At 50.9% G+C, this 20779-nt stretch overlaps 1 protein-coding gene across 1 annotated transcript in view; it reads left to right on the top strand.

Moving 5' to 3' along the window:
* LOC106610076 (fascin-2) overlaps positions 1 to 17568 on the top strand; it is a 40264-nt gene extending 22696 nt beyond the window's left edge. The window contains exons 3-6 of the mRNA XM_045724436.1: positions 1530 to 1683; positions 15240 to 15361; positions 15520 to 15687; positions 15883 to 17568. Of these exons, the coding sequence (XP_045580392.1) occupies positions 1530 to 1683; positions 15240 to 15361; positions 15520 to 15687; positions 15883 to 16085 (647 nt within the window). The 3' untranslated portion in view covers positions 16086 to 17568. The remainder of the gene's footprint in view (positions 1 to 1529; positions 1684 to 15239; positions 15362 to 15519; positions 15688 to 15882) is intronic.
* Positions 17569 to 20779: the final 3211 nt, after the last annotated feature.

Below are 20779 nucleotides of genomic sequence, written 5' to 3'. Positions count from 1 at the left end.
GAAGCTGAAGATGTCCCAGTTCTTCCATGGCTTGCATACTCACCAGACATGTCACCCATTGAGCATGTTTGGGATGCTCTGGATCAACATGTACAACAGCATGTTCCAGCAACTTTGCACAGCCATTGAGAGGAGTGGGACAACAGCCTGATCAACTCTTTGCAAAGGAGATGATGATCCACACCCCTATATATTTTTTGGAAGGTATCTTTGACCAACAGATGCACATCTATATTCCCAGTCATGTGAAATCCATAGATTAGGGCCTAATTAATGTATTTTAATTGACGGATTTCCCTATATGAACTGTAACTCAGTAAAATCTTTGAAATTGTTGCATGTTGCATTTTTATTTTGTTTCAGTATGTAATTAATGTTAATGCTATTAGCATTCGGCATAATGGACAGAGGTTTTTAACAGTATAGTGAGTCATCCACACGTGTTAGTTTAAGAGTGTTTGCCCATAGATTTCAGACAGCCTGTAATGACGGCCTTTTAGGCCTAGGTGTCCCGCTAGCTTAAACATTTAGGTACATATAAGTGTCTTATATCGGTTGAAAGCTTAAATTCTTGTGAATCTAACGGCACTGTCCAATTTACAGTAGCTATTACAGAAAAAACATGCCATGCAATTGTTTGAGGACGGCGCCCCACATCAAAATATTTTTCCACCGGCACAGGTTTCATAAATTTACAAATAGCGATTAAATATTCACTTACGTTTTGAAAATATTCCTCTGATTTCTCATCCAAATGGTCCCAGCTATAACATGTAGTGTTGTTTTGTTAGATAAAACCCTTCTTTATATCCCAAAAGGTCTGTTTAGTTGGCGCCATCGATTTGAGTAATCCACTCGTTCAACATGCAGAGAAAGGAATCCGAAAATCTACCCCTAAACTTTGTTTCAACAAGTCAAAATAAGTTTCTATTTACTCCTCAGATACCCTAAAATGTAATCAAACTATAATATTTCTTGCGGAAAGAAGTATGTTCAATAGGAAAATGATTTTAGCAGGTCCTGTCTTCATGGCGCACGCAAACACGAATTTCCAAGACTGTGTCTCTGTACTAAAACTGATTTTTCTCATTTGTTTTTGAAATTACAAGCCTGGAACCCTGAACATAGACTGCTGACACCCTGTGGAAGCCATAGGAATAGAAATGTAGAAATGTCTTTATACTTGCCATTCTAAGAGGATGGTCTCTCAAAAACAAAAATCTGGTTGGTTTTTCTTTGGATTTTCTCCTATCATATCTATTGTGCTATATTCTCCTACATTATTTTAACATTTCTACAAACTTCAAAGTGTTTTCTTTCCAATGGTACCAATTATATGCATATCCTGACTTCAGGGCCTGAGCAACAGGCAGTTTACTTTGGGCACATCATTCAGGCGGAAATGGAGAAAGAAGGGGCCTAGCCCTAAGAATTAGGGTATCAATAAAACTTTCAGTTGGATTGATTTCGGACTGAACATATCAGAAAAGGAACTTAACTGATGTCGCACCTCTGGCCCCTCCCAGGAGTGAGCATCTCGGCCAATCAGGAGGACGAGACGGACCTTGAGACGTTCCAGATGGAGATAGACAAGGACAGCAAGAAGTGTCTGTTCCGGACTAATGAGGGGAAATACTGGGCCCTAGTGACCCATGGAGGCATCCAGACTACAGCCACAGAGAGGTAACCCTAACCTTAGCCCTAGCTCCAGCTGCAACCCTTACCCTAGCTCCAGCTGCAACCCTAACCCTAGCTCCAGCTGCAAATCTAACCCTATCTCCAGCTGCAACCCTAGGCCTAGCTTCAGCTGCAACCCTAACCCTATCTCCAGCTGCAATCCTAACCCTAGCTTCAGCTGCAACCCTAACCCTATCTCCAGCTGCAACCCTAACCCTAGCATCAGCTGCAAATCTAACCCTATCTCCAGCTGCAACCCTAACCCTAGCTCCAGCTGCAAACCTAACCCTAGCTCCAGTTGCAAATCTAACCCTATCTCCAGCTGCATATCTAACCCTATCTCCAGCTGCAACCCTAACCCTAGCTTCAGCTGCAACCCTAACCCTATCTCCAGCTGCAACCCCAACTCTAGCTCCAGCCTCAACCCTAACCCTATCTCCAGCTGCAACCCTAACCCTAGCTCCAGCTGCAACCCTAACCCTATCTCCAGCTGCAACCCTAACCTTAGCTCCAGCTGCAACCCTAACCCTAGCTCCAGCCGCAACCCTAACCCTAGCTCCAGCTGCAACCCTAACCCTAGCTCCAGCTGCAACCCTAACACTAGCTCCAGCCGTAACCCTAACCCTAGCTCCAGCCGTAACCCTAACCCTAGCTCCAGCTGCAACCCTAACCCTAGCTCCAGCTGCAAATCTAACCCTAGCTCCAGCTGCAACCCTAACTCTACCTCCAGCTGCAACCCTAACCCTAACCCTATCTCCAGCTGCAACCCTAACCCTAGCTTCAGCTGCAACCCTAACCTTAGCTCCAGCTGCAACCCTAACCCTAGCTCCAGCTGCAACCCTAACCCTATCTCCAGCTGCAACCCTAACCCTAGCTCCAGCTGCAACCCTAACCCTAGCTCCAGCTGCAACCCTAACCTTAGCTCCAGCTGCAACCCTAACACTAGCTCCAGCTGCAACCCTAACCCTAGCTTCAGCTGCAAATCTAACCCTATCTCCAGCTGCAACCCTAACCCTAGCTCCAGCTGCAACCCTAACCCTAGCTCCAGTTGCAAATCTAACCCTATCTCCAGCTGCATATCTAACCCTATCTCCAGCTGCAACCCTAACCCTAGCTTCAGCTGCATATCTAACCCTATCTCCAGCTGCAACCCCAACTCTAGCTCCAGCCTCAACCCTAACCCTATCTCCAGCTGCAACCCTAACCCTAGCTCCAGCTGCAACCCTAACCCTATCTCCAGCTGCAACCCTAACCTTAACTTCAGCTGCAACCCTAACCCTAGCTCCAGCCGCAACCCTAACCCTAGCTCCAGCTGCAACCCTAACCCTAGCTCCAGCTGCAACCCTAACCCTAGCTCCAGCCGCAACCCTAACCCTAGCTCCAGCCGTAACCCTAACCCTAGCTCCAGCTGCAACCCTAACCCTAGCTCCAGCTGCAACCCTAACCCTAGCTCCAGCTGCAACCCTAACCCTAGCTCCAGCTGCAACCCTAACCCTAGCTCCAGCTGCAACCCTAACCCTAACCCTATCTCCAGCTGCAACCCTAACCCTAGCTTCAGCTGCAACCCTAACCCTATCTCCAGCTGCAACCCTAACCCTAGCTCCAGCTGCAACCCTAACCCTATCTCCAGCTGCAACCCTAACCCTAGCTCCAGCTGCAACCCTAACCCTAGCTCCAGCTGCAACCCTAACCTTAGCTCCAGCTGCAACCCTAACCCTAGCTCCAGCTGCAACCCTAACCCTAGCTCCAGCTGCAACCCTAACCCTAGCTCCAGCTGCAACCCTAACCCTAGCTCCAGCCGCAACCCTAACCCTAGCTCCAGCCGTAACCCTAACCCTAGCTCCAGCTGCAACCCTAACCCTAGCTCCAGCTGCAAATCTAACCCTAGCTCCAGCTGCAACCTTAACCCTAGCTCCAGCTGCAACCCTAACCCTAACCCTATCTCCAGCTGCAACCCTAACCCTAGCTTCAGCTGCAACCCTAACCCTATCTCCAGTTGCAACCCCAACTCTAGCTCCAGCCTCAACCCTAACCCTAGCTCCAGCTGCAACCCTAACCCTAGCTCCAGCTGCAAATCTAACCCTAGCTCCAGCTGCAACCCTAACCCTAACCCTAGCTCCAGCTGCAACCCTAACCATAGCTCCAGCTGCAACCCTAACCCTAACCCTATCTCCAGCTGCAACCCTAACCCTAGCTCCAGCTGCAACCCTAACCCTAGCTCCAGCTGCAAATCTAACCCTATCTCCAGCTGCAACCCTAGGCCTAGCTTCAGCTGCAACCCTAACCCTATCTCCAGCTGCAATCCTAACCCTAGCTTCAGCTGCAACCCTCACCCTATCTCCAGCTGCAACCTTAACCCTAGCTTCAGCTGCAAATCTAACCCTATCTCCAGCTGCAACCCTAACCCTAGCTCCGGCTGCAACCCTTACCCTAGCTCCAGCTGCAACCCTAACCCTAGCTCCAGCTGCAAATCTAACCCTATCTCCAGCTGCAACCCTAGGCCTAGCTTCAGCCGCAACCCTAACCCTAGCTCCAGCTGCAAATCTAACCCTATCTCCAGCTGCAACCCTAACCCTAGCTTCAGCTGCAACCCTAACCTTAGCTCCAGCTGCAACCCTAACCCTAGCTCCAGCTGCAACCCTAACCCTATCTCCAGCTGCAACCCTAACCCTAGCTCCAGCTGCAACCCTAACCCTAGCTCCAGCTGCAACCCTAACCTTAGCTCCAGCTGCAACCCTAAACCTAGCTCCAGCTGCAACCCTAACCCTAGCTCCAGCTGCAACCCTAACCCTAGCTCCAGCTGCAACCCTAACCCTAGCTCCAGCCGCAACCCTAACCCTAGCTCCAGCCGTAACCCTAACCCTAGCTACAGCTGCAACCCTAACCCTAGCTCCAGCTGCAAATCTAACCCTAGCTCCAGCTGCAACCTTAACCCTAGCTCCAGCTGCAACCCTAACCCTAACCCTATCTCCAGCTGCAACCCTAACCCTAGCTTCAGCTGCAACCCTAACCCTATCTCCAGTTGCAACCCCAACTCTAGCTCCAGCCTCAACCCTAACCCTAGCTCCAGCTGCAACCCTAACCCTAGCTCCAGCTGCAAATCTAACCCTAGCTCCAGCTGCAACCCTAACCCTAACCCTAGCTCCAGCTGCAACCCTAACCCTAGCTCCAGCTGCAACCCTAACCCTAACCCTATCTCCAGCTGCAACCCTAACCCTAGCTTCAGCTGCAACCCTAACCCTATCTCCAGTTGCAACCCCAACTCTAGCTCCAGCCTCAACCCTAACCCTAGCTCCAGCTGCAACCCTAACCCTAGCTCCAGCTGCAAATCTAACCCTATCTCCAGCTGCAACCCTAGGCCTAGCTTCAGCTGCAACCCTAACCCTATCTCCAGCTGCAATCCTAACCCTAGCTTCAGCTGCAACCCTCACCCTATCTCCAGCTGCAACCTTAACCCTAGCTTCAGCTGCAAATCTAACCCTATCTCCAGCTGCAACCCTAACCCTAGCTCCGGCTGCAACCCTAACCCTATCTCCAGCTGCAATCCTAACCCTAGCTTCAGCTGCAACCCTAACCCTAGCTCCAGCTGCAACCCTAACCCTAGCTCCAGCTGCAACCCTAACCCTAGCTCCAGCTGCAACCCTAACCCTAGCTCCAGCTGCAACCCTAACCCTAGCTCCAGCCGCAACCCTAACCCTAGCTCCAGCCGTAACCCTAACCCTAGCTACAGCTGCAACCCTAACCCTAGCTCCAGCTGCAAATCTAACCCTAGCTCCAGCTGCAACCTTAACCCTAGCTCCAGCTGCAACCCTAACCCTAACCCTATCTCCAGCTGCAACCCTAACCCTAGCTTCAGCTGCAACCCTAACCCTATCTCCAGTTGCAACCCCAACTCTAGCTCCAGCCTCAACCCTAACCCTAGCTCCAGCTGCAACCCTAACCCTAGCTCCAGCTGCAAATCTAACCCTAGCTCCAGCTGCAACCCTAACCCTAACCCTAGCTCCAGCTGCAACCCTAACCCTAGCTCCAGCTGCAACCCTAACCCTAACCCTATCTCCAGCTGCAACCCTAACCCTAGCTTCAGCTGCAACCCTAACCCTATCTCCAGTTGCAACCCCAACTCTAGCTCCAGCCTCAACCCTAACCCTAGCTCCAGCTGCAACCCTAACCCTAGCTCCAGCTGCAAATCTAACCCTATCTCCAGCTTCAACCCTAGGCCTAGCTTCAGCTGCAACCCAAACCCTATCTCCAGCTGCAATCCTAACCCTAGCTCCAGCTGCAACCTACCCTAGCTCCAGCTGCAACCCTACCTAACCCTATCTCCAGCTGCAACCCTAACCCTAGCTTCAGCTGCAACCCTAACCCTATCTCCAGCTGCAACCCCAACTCTAGCTCCAGCCTCAACCCTAACCCTAGCTCCAGCTGCAACCCTAACCCTAGCTCCAGCTGCAAATCTAACCCTAGCTCCAGCTGCAACCCTAACCCTAACCCTAGCTCCAGCTGCAACCCTAACCCTAGCTCCAGCTGCAACCCTAACCTAACCCTATCTCCAGCTGCAACCCTAACCCTAGCTTCAGCTGCAACCCTAACCCTATCTCCAGTTGCAACCCCAACTCTAGCTCCAGCCTCAACCCTAACCCTAGCTCCAGCTGCAACCCTAACCCTAGCTCCAGCTGCAAACCTAACCCTATCTCCAGCTGCAACCCTAGCCCTAGCTTCAGCTGCAACCCTAACCCTATCTCCAGCTGCAACCCTAACCCTAGCTCCAGCTGCAACCCTCACCCTATCTCCAGCTGCAACCTTAACCCTAGCTCCAGCTGCAAACCTAACCCTAGCTCCAGCTGCAACCCTAACCCTAGCTCCGGCTGCAACCCTAACCCTATCTCCAGCTGCAATCCTAACCCTAGCTTCAGCTGCAACCCTAACCCTAGCTCCAGCTGCAACCCTAACCCTAGCTCCAGCTGCAACCCTAACCTTAGCTCCAGCTGCAACCCTAAACCTAGCTCCAGCTGCAACCCTAACCCTAGCTCCAGCTGCAACCCTAACCCTAGCTCCAGCTGCAACCCTAACCCTAGCTCCAGCCGCAACCCTAACCCTAGCTCCAGCCGCAACCCTAACCCTAGCTCCAGCTGCAACCCTAACCCTAGCTCCAGCTGCAACTCTAACCCTAGCTCCAGCTGCAATCTTAACCCTAGCTCCAGCTGCAACCCTAACCCTAACCCTATCTCCAGCTGCAACCCTAACCCTAGCTTCAGCTGCAACCCTAACCCTATCTCCAGCTGCAACCCCAACTCTAGCTCCAGCCTCAACCCTAACCCTAGCTCCAGCTGCAACCCTAACCCTAGCTCCAGCTGCAAATCTAACCCTAGCTCCAGCTGCAACCCTAACCCTAACCCTAGCTCCAGCTGCAACCCTAACCCTAGCTCCAGCTGCAACCCTAACCCTAACCCTATCTCCAGCTGCAACCCTAACCCTAGCTTCAGCTGCAACCCTAACCCTATCTCCAGCTGCAACCCCAACTCTAGCTCCAGCCTCAACCCTAACCCTAGCTCCAGCTGCAACCCTAACCCTAGCTCCAGCTGCAACTCTAACCCTATCTCCAGCTGCAACCCTAGCCCTAGCTCCAGCTGCAACCCAAACCCTATCTCCAGCTGCAACCCTAACCCTAGCTTCAGCTGCAACCCTCACCCTATCTCCAGCTGCAACCTTAACCCTAGCTTCAGCTGCAAACCTAACCCTATCTCCAGCTGCAACCCTAACCCTAGCTCCGGCTGCAACCCTAACCCTAGCTCCAGCTGCAACCCTAACCCTAGCTCCAGCTGCAAACCTAACCCTATCTCCAGCTGCAACCCTAGCCCTAGCTTCAGCTGCAACCCTAACCCTATCTCCAGCTGCAATCCCTAACCCTAGCTCCAGCTGCAACCCTAACCCTATCTCCAGCTGCAACCCTAACCCTAGCTCCAGCTGCAACCCTAACCCTAGCTCCAGCTGCAACCCTAACCCTAGCTCCAGCTGCAACCCTAACCCTAGCTCCAGCTGCAACCCTAACCCTAGCTTCAGCTGCAACCCTAACCCTAGCTCCAGCTGCAACCCCTAACCCTAGCTCCAGCTGCAACCCTAACCCTAGCTCCAGCTGCAACCCTAACCCTAGCTCCAGCTGCAACCCTAACCCTAGCTCCAGCTGCAACCCTAACCCTAGCTCCAGCTGCAACCCTAACCCTAGCTCCAGCTGCAACCCTAACCCTAGCTCCAGCTGCAACCCTAACCCTAGCTCCAGCTGCAACCCTAACCCTAGCTCCAGCTGCAACCCTAACCCTAGCTCCAGCTGCAAATCTAACCCTATCTCCAGCTGCATATCTAACCCTATCTCCAGCTGCAACCCTAACCCTAGCTTCAGCTGCAACCCTAACCCTAGCTCCAGCTGCAACCCCAACTCTAGCTCCAGCCTCAACCCTAACCCTATCTCCAGCTGCAACCCTAACCCTAGCTCCAGCTGCAACCCTAAACCTATCTCCAGCTGCAACCCTAACCTTAACTCCAGCTGCAACCCTAACCCTAGCTCCAGCCGCAACCCTAACCCTAGCATCAGCTGCAACCCTAACCCTAGCTCCAGCTGCAACCCTAACCCTAGCTCCAGCTGCAACCCTAACCCTAGCTCTGGCTGCAACCCTAACCCTAGCTCCAGCTGCAACCCTAACCCTAGCTCCAGCTGCAAATCTAACCCTAGCTCCAGCTGCAACCCTAACTCTACCTCCAGCTGCAACCCTAACCCTAACCCTATCTCCAGCTGCAACCCTAACCCTAGCTTCAGCTGCAACCCTAACCTTAGCTCCAGCTGCAACCCTAACCCTAGCTCCAGCTGCAACCCTAACACTATCTCCATCTGCAACCCTAACCCTAGCTCCAGCTGCAACCCTAACCCTAGCTCCAGCTGCAACCCTAACCCTAGCTCCAGCTGCAACCCTAACCCTAGCTCCAGCTGCATCCCTAACCCTAGCTTCAGCTGCAACCCTAACCCTAGCTTCAGCTGCAAATCTAACCCTATCTCCAGCTGCAACCCTAACCCTAGCTCCAGCTGCAACCCTAACCCTAGCTCCAGCTGCAAATCTAACCCTATCTCCAGCTGCATATCTAACCCTATCTCCAGCTGCAACCCTAACCCTAGCTTCAGCTGCAACCCTAACCCTATCTCCAGCTGCAACCCCAACTCTAGCTCCAGCCTCAACCCTAACCCTATCTCCAGCTGCAACCCTAACCCTAGCTCCAGCTGCAACCCTAACCCTATCTCCAGCTGCAACCCTAACCTTAACTCCAGCTGCAACCCTAACCCTAGCTCTAGCCGCAACCCTAACCCTAGCATCAGCTGCAACCCTAACCCTAGCTCCAGCTGCAACCCTAACCCTAGCTCCAGCCGCAACCCTAACCCTAGCTCCAGCCGTAACCCTAACCCTAGCTCCAGCTGCAACCCTAACCCTAGCTCCAGCTGCAACCCTAACCCTAGCTTCAGCTGCAACCCTAACCTTAGCTCCAGCTGCAACCCTAACCCTAGCTCCAGCTGCAACCCTAACCCTAGCTCCAGCTGCAACCCTAACCCTAGCTCCAGCTGCAACCCTAACCTTAGTTCCAGCTGCAACCCTAACCCTAGCTCCAGCTGCAACCCTAACCCTAGCTCCAGCTGCAACCCTAACTCTAGCTCCAGCTGCAACCCTAACCCTAGCTCCAGCCGCAACCCTAACCCTAGCTCCAGCCGTAACCCTAACCCTAGCTCCAGCTGCAACCCTAACCCTAGCTCCAGCTGCAAATCTAACCCTAGCTCCAGCTGCAACCTTAACCCTAGCTCCAGCTGCAACCCTAACCCTAACCCTATCTCCAGCTGCAACCCTAACCCTAGCTTCAGCTGCAACCCTAACCCTAACTCCAGCTGCAACCCCAACTCTAGCTCCAGCCTCAACCCTAACCCTAGCTCCAGCTGCAACCCTAACCCTAGCTCCAGCTGCAACCCTAACCCTAGCTCCAGCTGCAAATCTAACCCTAGCTCCAGCTGCAACCCTAACCCTAGCTCCAGCTGCAACCCTAACCCTAACCCTATCTCCAGCTGCAACCCTAACCCTATCTCCAGCTGCAACCCTAACCCTAGCTCCAGCTGCAACCCTAACCCTATCTCCAGCTGCAACCCTAGGCCTAGCTTCAGCTGCAACCCTAACCCTATCTCCAGCTGCAACCTTAACCCTAGCTTCAGCTGCAAATCTAACCCTATCTCCAGCTGCAACCTCAACTCTAGCTCCAGCCTCAACCCTAACCCTATCTCCAGCTGCAACCCTAACCCTAGCTTCAGCTGCAACCCTGACCCTAGCTCCAGACTCAACCCCAACTCTAGCTCCAGACTCAACCCTAACCCTAGCTCCAGCTGCAACCCTAACCCTAGCTCCAGCTGCAACCCTAACCCTAGCTCCAGCTGCAAATCTAACCCTAGCTCCAGCTGCAATCCTAACCCTAGCTTCAGCTGCAACCCTAACCCTAGCTTCAGCTGCAACCCTAACCCTATCTCCAGCTGCAACCCCAACTCTAGCTCCAGCCTCAACCCTAACCCTATCTCCAGCTGCAACCCTAACCCTAGCTCCAGCTGCAACCCTAACCCTATCTCCAGCTGCAACCCTAACCTTAACTCCAGCTGCAACCCTAACCCTAGCTCTAGCCGCAACCCTAACCCTAGCATCAGCTGCAACCCTAACCCTAGCTCCAGCTGCAACCCTAACCCTAGCTCCAGCCGCAACCCTAACCCTAGCTCCAGCCGCAACCCTAACCCTAGCTCCAGCTGCAACCCTAACCCTAGCTCCAGCCTGCAACCCTAACCCTAGCTTCAGCTGCAACCCTAACCTTAGCTCCAGCTGCAACCCTAACCCTAGCTCCAGCTGCAACCCTAACCCTAGCTCCAGCTGCAACCCTAACCCTAGCTCCAGCTGCAACCCTAACCTTAGTTCCAGCTGCAACCCTAACCCTAGCTCCAGCTGCAACCCTAACCCTAGCTCCAGCTGCAACCCTAACCCTAGCTCCAGCTGCAACCCTAACCCTAGCTCCAGCCGCAACCCTAACCCTAGCTCCAGCCGTAACCCTAACCCTAGCTCCAGCTGCAACCCTAACCCTAGCTCCAGCTGCAAATCTAACCCTAGCTCCAGCTGCAACCTTAACCCTAGCTCCAGCTGCAACCCTAACCCTAACCCTATCTCCAGCTGCAACCCTAACCCTAGCTTCAGCTGCAACCCTAACCCTAACTCCAGCTGCAACCCCAACTCTAGCTCCAGCCTCAACCCTAACCCTAGCTCCAGCTGCAACCCTAACCCTAGCTCCAGCTGCAACCCTAACCCTAGCTCCAGCTGCAAATCTAACCCTAGCTCCAGCTGCAACCCTAACCCTAGCTCCAGCTGCAACCCTAACCCTAACCCTATCTCCAGCTGCAACCCTAACCCTATCTCCAGCTGCAACCCTAACCCTATCTCCAGCTGCAACCCTAGGCCTAGCTTCAGCTGCAACCCTAACCCTAGCTCCAGCTGCAATCCTAACCCTAGCTTCAGCTGCAACCCTAACCCTAGCTCCAGCCTCAACCCTAACCCTAGCTCCAGCTGCAACCCTAACCCTAGCTCCAGCTGCAACCCTAACCCTAGCTCCAGCTGCAAATCTAACCCTAGCTCCAGCTGCAACCCTAACCCTAGCTCCAGCTGCAACCCTAACCCTAACCCTATCTCCAGCTGCAACCCTAACCCTATCTCCAGCTGCAACCCTAACCCTAGCTCCAGCTGCAACCCTAACCCTATCTCCAGCTGCAACCCTAGGCCTAGCTTCAGCTGCAACCCTAACCCTAGCTCCAGCTGCAATCCTAACCCTAGCTTCAGCTGCAACCCTAACCCTATCTCCAGCTGCAACCTTAACCCTAGCTTCAGCTGCAAATCTAACCCTATCTCCAGCTGCAACCTCAACTCTAGCTCCAGCCTCAACCCTAACCCTATCTCCAGCTGCAACCCTAACCCTAGCTTCAGCTGCAACCCTAACCCTAGCTCCAGACTCAACCCCAACTCTAGCTCCAGACTCAACCCTAACCCTTGCTCCAGCTGCAACCCCAACTCTAGCTCCAGACTCAATCCTAACCCTAGCTCCAATTGCAACCCCAACTCTAGCTCCAGCTGCAACCCCAACTCTAGCTCCAGCTGCAACCCTAACCCTAGCTCCAATTGCAACCCCAACTCTAGTTCCAGCTGCAACCCCAACTCTATCTCCAGCTGCAACCCTAACCCTATCTCCAGCTGCAACCCTAACCCTATCTCCAGCTGCAACCCTAACCTTAACTCCAGCTGCAACTCTAACCCTAGCTCCAGCCGCAACCCTAACCCTAGCTCCAGCTGCAACCCTAACCCTAGCTCCAGCTGCAACCCTAACCCTAGCTCCAGCCGCAACCCTAACCCTAGCTCCAGCCGTAACCCTAACCCTAGCTCCAGCTGCAACCCTAACCCTAGCTCCAGCTGCAAATCTAACCCTAGCTCAAGCTGCAACCCTAACCCTAGCTCCAGCTGCAACTCTAACCCTAACCCTATCTCCAGCTGCAACCCTAACCCTAGCTTCAGCTGCAACCCTAACCTTAGCTCCAGCTGCAACCCTAACCCTAGCTCCAGCTGCAACCCTAACCCTATCTCCAGCTGCAACCCTAACCCTAGCTCCAGCTGCAACCCTAACCTTAGCTCCAGCTGCAACCCTAACCCTAGCTCCAGCTGCAACCCTAACCCTAGCTCCAGCTGCAACCCTAACCCTAGCTCCAGCTGCAACTCTAACCCTAGCTCCAGCCGCAACCCTAACCCTAGCTCCAGCCGTAACCCTAACCCTGTTCTCCAGCTGCAACCCTAACCCTAGCTCCAGCTGCAAATCTAACCCTAGCTCCAGCTGCAACCTTAACCCTAGCTCCAGCTGCAACCCTAACCCTAACCCTATCTCCAGCTGCAACCCTAACCCTAGCTTTAGCTGCAACCCTAACCCTATCTCCAGCTGCAACCCCAACTCTAGCTCCAGCCTCAACCCTAACCCTAGCTCCAGCTGCAACCCTAACCCTAGCTCCAGCTGCAACCCTAACCCTAGCTCCAGCTGCAAATCTAACCCTAGCTCCAGCTGCAACCCTAACCCTAGCTCCAGCTGCAACCCTAACCCTAACCCTATCTCCAGCTGCAACCCTAACCCTAGCTCCAGCTGCAACCCTAACCCTAGCTCCAGCTGCAAATCTAACCCTATCTCCAGCTGCAACCCTAGGCCTAGCTTCAGCTGCAACCCTAACCCTATCTCCAGCTGCAATCAGCGCCCTAACCCTATCTCCAGCTGCAACCTTAACCCTAGCTTCAGCTGCAAATCTAACCCTATCTCCAGCTGCAACCCTAACCCTAGCTCCGGCTGCAACCCTAACCCTAGCTCCAGCTGCAAATCTAACCCTATCTCCAGCTGCAACCCTAACCCTAGCTTCAGCTGCAACCCTAACCCTATCTCTAGCTGCAACCTCAACTCTAGCTCCAGCCTCAACCCTAACCCAACTCCAGCTGCAACACTAACCCTAGCTTCAGCTGCAACCCTAACCCTAGCTCCAGACTCAACCCCAACTCTAGCTCCAGACTCAACCCTAACCCTTGCTCCAGCTGCAACCCCAACTCTAGCTCCAGACTCAATCCTAACCCTAGCTCCAATTGCAACCCCAACTCTAGCTCCAGCTGCAACCCCAACTCTAGCTCCAGCTGCAACCCTAACCCTAGCTCCAATTGCAACCCCAACTCTAGCTCCAGCTGCAACCCCAACTCTAGCTCCAGCTGCAACCCTAACCCTAGCTCCAATTGCAACCCTAACCCTAGCTCCAGCTGCAACCCCAACTCTAGCTCCATACTCAACCCTAGCCCTAGCTCCAACTGCAACCTTAACCCTAGCTCCAGCTGCAACCCTAACCCTAACCCTAGCCTGAATATCTGAAACCCAGAACTAAAATAATTAATTGTGTCAGATGCTGGATAAGGATCTGGGGAAGATGTATGAGATAAGATATTAACCAGACTAGCGAAGTCTCCACCCCTCTAAAGAGGAACTCTCAGCCAAAGCACGGGCCAAATGTCCCATCCCCTTCCGACATGAGAAAGATGCAAACACCAGTGAAATAGTGATTTGTCCAAATGATCAGTGACAGAAAAATCAGCAGACCGAAAACAAAGTTCCTTGTCAGTGGTCACGTCTGCTGACAGACGCTGCGATACCATCCTATGCTACGTGAGTCTGTCAACAGTCTGTCCATGAGATTACCCTAGCTTTAACCCTAACCCCCTCTCCAGCCACAACCCTAACACCCTATCCAGCCACAACCCTAACACCCTCTCCAGCCACAACCCTAACACCCTCTCCACCCACAACCCTAACTCCCTCTCCAGCCACAACCCTAACCCCCTCTCCAGCCACAACCCTAACACCCTCTCCACCCACAACCCTAACCAAATCAAATCAAATCAAATGTATTTTTATATAGCCCTTCATACATCAGCTGATATCTCAAAGTGCTGTACAGAAACCCAGCCTAAAACCCCAAACAGCAAGCAAAGCATGTGAAAGAAGCACGGTGGCTAGGAAAAACTCCCTAGGAAAAACTCCCTAGAAAGGCCAAAAACCTAGGAAGAAACCTAGAGAGGAACCAGGCTATGAGGGGTGGCCAGTCCTCTTCTGGCTGTGCAGGGTGGATATTATAACAGAACATGGTCAAGATGTTAAAATGTTAAAATGTTCATAAATGACCAGCATGGTCAAATAATAATAATCATAGTAGTTGTCGAGGGTGCAACAAGCACGTCCGGTGAACAGGTCAGGGTTCCATAGCCGCAGGCAGAACAGTTGAAACTGTAGCAGCAGCAGGCCAGGTGGACTGGGGACAGCAAGGAGTCATCATGCCAGGTAGTCCTGAGGCATGGTCCTAGGGCTCAGGTCCTCCGAGAGAAAGACAGAAAGAGAGAAAGAGAGAATTAGAGAGAGCATATTTAAATTCACACAGGACACCGGATAAGACAAGAGAAATACTCCAGATGTAACAGACTGACCCTAGCCCCCCGACACATAAACTACTGCAGCATAAATACTGGAGGCTGAGACAGGAGGGATCAGAAGACACTGTGGCCCCGTCCGATGATACCCCCGGACAGGGCCAAACAGGCAGGATATAACCCCACCCACTTTGCCAAAGCACAGCCCCCACACCACTAGAGGGATGTCTCCAACCACCAACTTACCGTCCTAAGACAAGGCCGAGTATAGCCCACAACGATCTCCGCCATGGCACAACCCAAGGGGGGGCGCCAACCCAGACAGGAAGACCACGTCAGTGACTCAACCCACTCAAGTTATGCATCCCTCCCATGGATGGCATGGAAGAACACCAGTAAGCCAGTGACTAACCCCCTCTCCAGTCACAACCCTAACCCCCTCTCCAGTCACAATCCTAACCCACTCTCCAGTCACAACCCTAACCCCCTCTCCAGCCACAACCCTAACCCTTTATTCTCCAGGTCTGCCAACACAATGTTTGCAGTGGAGTGGATGGGCCACAGGGTGGCACTACAAGCCAGTAACGGGAAATACATCTGCACCAAGAAGAACGGCCAACTAGCAGCCATCAGCGACTCCATAGGTCAGTGTGTGTGTTTGTGTTTGTTTGTGTTTGTGAAAGTGGTTGAGTGGGTTCCATGCTTCTTATACTCTTTAAACCTAAGATCCCTATCCATCATTTCTACCTCTTTTTTACCCTCCTCCTTCCCTCTCGTTGCACTCTTTCTCCTCCCTGATCAGGTGAGGATGAGAAGTTGGTTCTGAAGCTGATAAACCGTCCCATGCTGATCCTGCGAGGGGAGAATGGCTTCATCTGCCACCATAAGAACTCCAACACGCTGGATGCCAACAGATCAGTCTATGACATCTTCACACTGCACTTCAGTGACGGGGCCTACCACATCAAAGGTGAGGTTATGATATACACATTATAGCTTACTGCATAGAATTCAATGTGTTTTCTTTCTATAAATAATTAAGAATTTCCGTGCAACTTCTAATTTTTAATCTATTGTTTTCTGCTTTAATCTGTCTTGATGTGTAAAGGCCTTTCGTATAGTGCTGCCAGTCCAATGTTGTCTCTCTCTCTCTCGCCCACTGTAGGTGAGGGAGGGAGGTTCTGGTATGTGAACAGCAGTGGTCTGGTGTGTTCAGACGGAGAGACACCAGATGACTTCTCTTTTGAGTTCCTGGAGCACGGACGCATCTCCATCCGAGGCAAGAACGGCAGATACCTGCGAGGCCAGGGGGGAACGCTGAAGGGAGATGGGGCTACCCCGGACAGCTCTGCCCTCTGGGAGTACTGATCCAGGACTATATGGAGACCGCTCTCCTACCCTGCTGGATGTAGAGGTTACCCCCAAGTACAGATCAAGGATCTGATTGGGGCAGATTACCACATTACCCTAACCCCAATGTCCTACGGTTAATGAATAGATTGGTACCAGTAGTTAGTGGCAACTTCTGCCCTATCCCTTAGGGCCCTTTCTGGCCCTGTCTCACACCACTCAACCTACTCCTGGCATGCCAGCCACAGGAGAAGGCACAAAGAGATAACAATGACTATTTTCATAGGGGAGGCAGGGAAGACAGAAGAGGGAGTAAGGGGTCCCATGTTTTCAGTTAAGAAAGAAGTGATGTTTGGTGGAGCCAACACTGTTCAGTGAGTCAACGCCACAGTCCAAACAACGTTATGCATTATAGGCCCATGAGGATTTTACTATGTGTTTTTTAATCAACATGTTACTAGTAAAAGTCAAGGTTCAGGGTAACTATCATACTCACACACAGAGGAGTAGTCATGGCTTAGGTTTCCCATTTTGAAGTTTATTCTGGTTTCTACTGGTCCTCTGTAGCTCAGTTGGTAGACCATGGCGTTTGCTACGTCAGGATAGTGAATTCGATTGCAGGGACCAGCCATGTGTAAAATGTATGCACACATGACTAAATCTCTTTGGATAAAACAATATGCTAAATGGCATTTATATTATTATTATATATTATAATTATTTTACTACAGCAGCTACAAGTACTACATAACTACTATCTGCCCACTGCTACAAATGGCTATAGAGCCGCTCTGGTGTAAAACCAAGGGGCCTTAAACCAATTAGCTATTGCACCCTCTCCCAATCCTTCCTCTCTTCCACCCCTCTCACTCTCTACTCTGTGGTTTTCCCAATCCTTCCTCTCTTCCACCCCTCTCACTCTCTACTCTGTGGTTTTCCCAATCCTTCCTCTCTTCCACCCCTCTCACTCTCTACTCTGTGGTTTTCCCAATCCTTCCTCTCTTCCACCCCTCTCACTCTCTACTCTGTGGTTTTCCCAATCCTTCCTCTCTTCCACCCCTCTCACTCTCTACTCTGTGGTTTTCCCAATTCTTCCTTTCCTCTCTTCCACCCACTTTCTTCCTTGCTGTTTTGCCAATTCTGACTTTTGTAAGTGACAGTTTAGAGATGTGTAATAATGAACTCAGAAAGTCATCAACTTATCGTAGCCGAGTCATTGTTAGCGGATAGCTTCCTTATCATCATAGCGTTGTCAAAGGATACACACATTTGCAAGCATGATCGGCGGCTGCATCTCAAATGTCACCCTATTCCCAACGTAGGGCAGCAGGCCTACTTCAGACCACAGACACATAGGTTAATGGCTTGGTCATAAGTTATAGGCCTCTATATGTGAAATAGGAGTGTGGTCATTTGAGATTAGTACAGGGTTTCCCCTGCAAACCAACCTTACAGTTACACGTTAGCTGTAACAAGACTACATCTAGAAAGAGTATAGTGCTAGTAATCTACAACATTTGCTTCATTCCTTTGTAATATTTCTTTATTTACTCTTTCTGAAACGTTATGAAAAAATGATAAAAATTCTCTGTGTAAAATATATGTTGCGTGTGTGGATAATGTGTTGTCAGTGAAGTGACGATCTTCAAACCAATTGTTTCAATTTTACAGGTAGGCTACATTATAATGCACACAAAACACATGTAAAATATACAACAACACTTGGTATGTACACATTTGCAAACATGACTTGACCATTCAACATTAACAGAAATAAATGCTGTTGGGGTACAGAAACAGCAGAGGGAGACAAATAGTCATTCCCTTCTCCTTTACAGGAGAGATGTTGGAGAGTGAGTGTAGGGTTGTGTATTGCAGATGAAGATGAGGAGCATATGTGAGATGATACCAGTGTCAGAGGATGTTATGGATGAGGAGCGTATGTGGGATAGTACCAGTGTCAGAGGATGTTATGGATGAGGAGTGTATGTGGGATAGTACCAGTGTCAGAGAATGAGGATGTTATGGATGAGGAGTGTATGTGAGATGATACCAGTGTCAGAGGATGTTATGGATGAGGAGTGTATGTGGGATAGTACCAGTGTCAGAGGATGTTATGGATGAGGAGTGTATGTAGGATGGTACCAGTGTCAGAGAATGAGGATGTTATGGATGAGGAGTGTATGTGGGATGGTACCGGAGTCAGAGGATGTTATGGATGAGGAGTGTATGTAGGATGGTACCAGTGTCAGAGGATGTTATGGATGAGGAGCGTATGTGGGATGGTACCAGTGTCAGAGGATGAGGATGTTATGGATGAGGAGTGTATGTGAGATGGAGGATGAGGATGTTATGGATGAGGAGTGTATGTGGGATGGTACCAGAGTCAGAGGATGTTATGGATGAGGAGTGTATGTGGGATGGTACCGGAGTCAGAGGATGAAGATGTCATGGATGAGGTGTATGTGAGATGGAGGATGAGGATGTTATGGATGAGGAGCGTATGTGGGATGGAGGATGAAGATGTTATGGATGAGGAGCGTATGTGGGATGGAGGATGAGGATGTTATGGATTAGGAGTGTATGTGGGATGGTACCGGAGTCAGAGGATGTTATGGATGAGGAGTGTATGTGGGATGGAGGATGAGGATGTTATGGATGAGGAGCGTATGTGGGATCGTACCGGAGTCAGAGGATGAAGATGTTATGGATGAGGAGTGTATGTGGGATGGAGGATGAGGATGTTATGGATGAGGAGTGTATGTGGGATAGTACCAGTGTCAGAGAATGAGGATGTTATGGATGAGGAGTGTATGTGGGATGGTACCAGTGTCAGAGAATGAGGATGTTATGGATGAGGAGCGTATGTGGGATAGTACCGGTGTCAGAGGATGTTATGGATGAGGAGTGTATGTGGGATAGTACCGGTGTCAGAGGAGGTTATGGATGAGGAGTGTATGTAGGATGGTACCAGTGTCAGAGGATGTTATGGATGAGGAGTGTATGTGGGATGGTACCGGAGTCAGAGGATGTTATGGATGAGGAGTGTATGTAGGATGGTACCAGTGTCAGAGAATGTTATGGATGAGGAGTGTATGTGGGATGGTACCGGAGTCAGAGGATGTTATGGATGAGGAGTGTATGTAGGATGGTACCAGTGTCAGAGGATGTTATGGATGAGGAGTGTATGTGGGATGGTACCGGAGTCAGAGGATGTTATGGATGAGGAGTGTATGTAGGATGGTACCAGTGTCAGAGAATGTTATGGATGAGGAGTGTATGTGGGATGGTACCGGAGTCAGAGGATGAGGAGTGTACAGTACCAGTCAAAAGTTTGGACACATCTACTCATTCAAGGGTTTTTCTTTATTTTTACTATTTTCTACATTGTAGAATAATAGTGAAGACATCAAAATTATGAAATAACACATGGAATCATGTAGTAACCAAAAAAACATTAATCAAATCAAAATATATTTGAGATTCTTCAAAGTAGCCACCCTTTGCCTTGATGACAGCTTTGCACACTCTTGGCATTCTCTCAACCAGCTTCACCTGGAATTCTTCTCCAACAGTCTTGAAGGAGTTCCCCACATATGCTGAGCACTTGTTGGCTGCTTTTCCTTCACTCTGCAGTCCAACTCATCCCAAAACATCTCAATTGGGTTGAGGTCTTGTGATTGTGGAGGCCAGGTCCTCTGATGTGTAGTCCACACACTGTTGCCATGGAAGAGCACTGCACCTCCACGGCCTCCTTACAGTGAGGGAAAAAAGTATTTGATCCCCTGCTGATTTTGTACGTTTGCCCACTGACAAAGAAATGATCAGTCTATAATTTTAATGGTAGGTTTATTTGAACAGTGAGAAAGAATAACAACAACAAAATCCAGAAAAACACATGTCAAATATGTTATAAAATGCAAAACATGACTTAATACTTGAGTGGCAAAACCCTTGTTGGCAATCAGAGGTCAGAAGTTTCTTGTAGTTGGCCACCAGGTTTGCACACATCTCAGGAGGGATTTTGTCCCACTCCTCTTTGCAGATCTTCTCCAAGTCATTAAGGTTTCAAGGCTGACGTTTGGCAACTCGAACCTTCAGCTCCCTCCACAGATTTCCTATGGGATTAAGGTCAGGAGACTGGCTAGGCCACTCCAGGACCTTAATGTGCTTCTTCTTGAGCCACTCCTTTGTTGCCTTGGTCGTGTGTTGTGGGCCATTGTCATGCTGGAATACCCATCCACGACCCATTTTCAATGCCCTGGCTGAGAGAAGGAGGTTCTCACCCAAGATGTGATGGTACATGGCCCCGTCCATCGTCCCTTTGATGCGGTGAAGTTGTCCAGTCCCCTTAGCAGAAAAACACCCCCAAAGCATAATGTTTCCACCTCCATGTTTGACGGTGGGGATGGGGTTCTTGGGGTCATAGGCAGTATTCCTCCTCCTCCAAACACGGCGAGTTGAGTTGATGCCAAAGAGCTCCATTTTGGTCTCATCTGACCACAACACTTTCACCCAGTTGTCCTCTGAATCATTCAGATGTTCATTGGCAAACTTCAGACGGGCATGTATATGTGCTTTCTTGAGCAGGGGGAACTTGCGGGCGCTGTAGGATTTCAGTCCATCACGGCGTAGTGTGTTACCAATTGTTTTCTTGGTGACTATGGTCCCAGCTGCCTTGAGATCATTGACAAGATCCTCCCGTGTAGTTC

Source organism: Salmo salar, chromosome ssa01 (genome assembly GCF_905237065.1).
Source record: "Salmo salar chromosome ssa01, Ssal_v3.1, whole genome shotgun sequence".
Classification (NCBI taxonomy): Eukaryota; Metazoa; Chordata; class Actinopteri; order Salmoniformes; family Salmonidae; genus Salmo; species Salmo salar.
The sequence above is the reverse complement of the archived record's forward strand: the minus strand, read 5'-3'. Positions and strand labels throughout refer to the sequence as shown.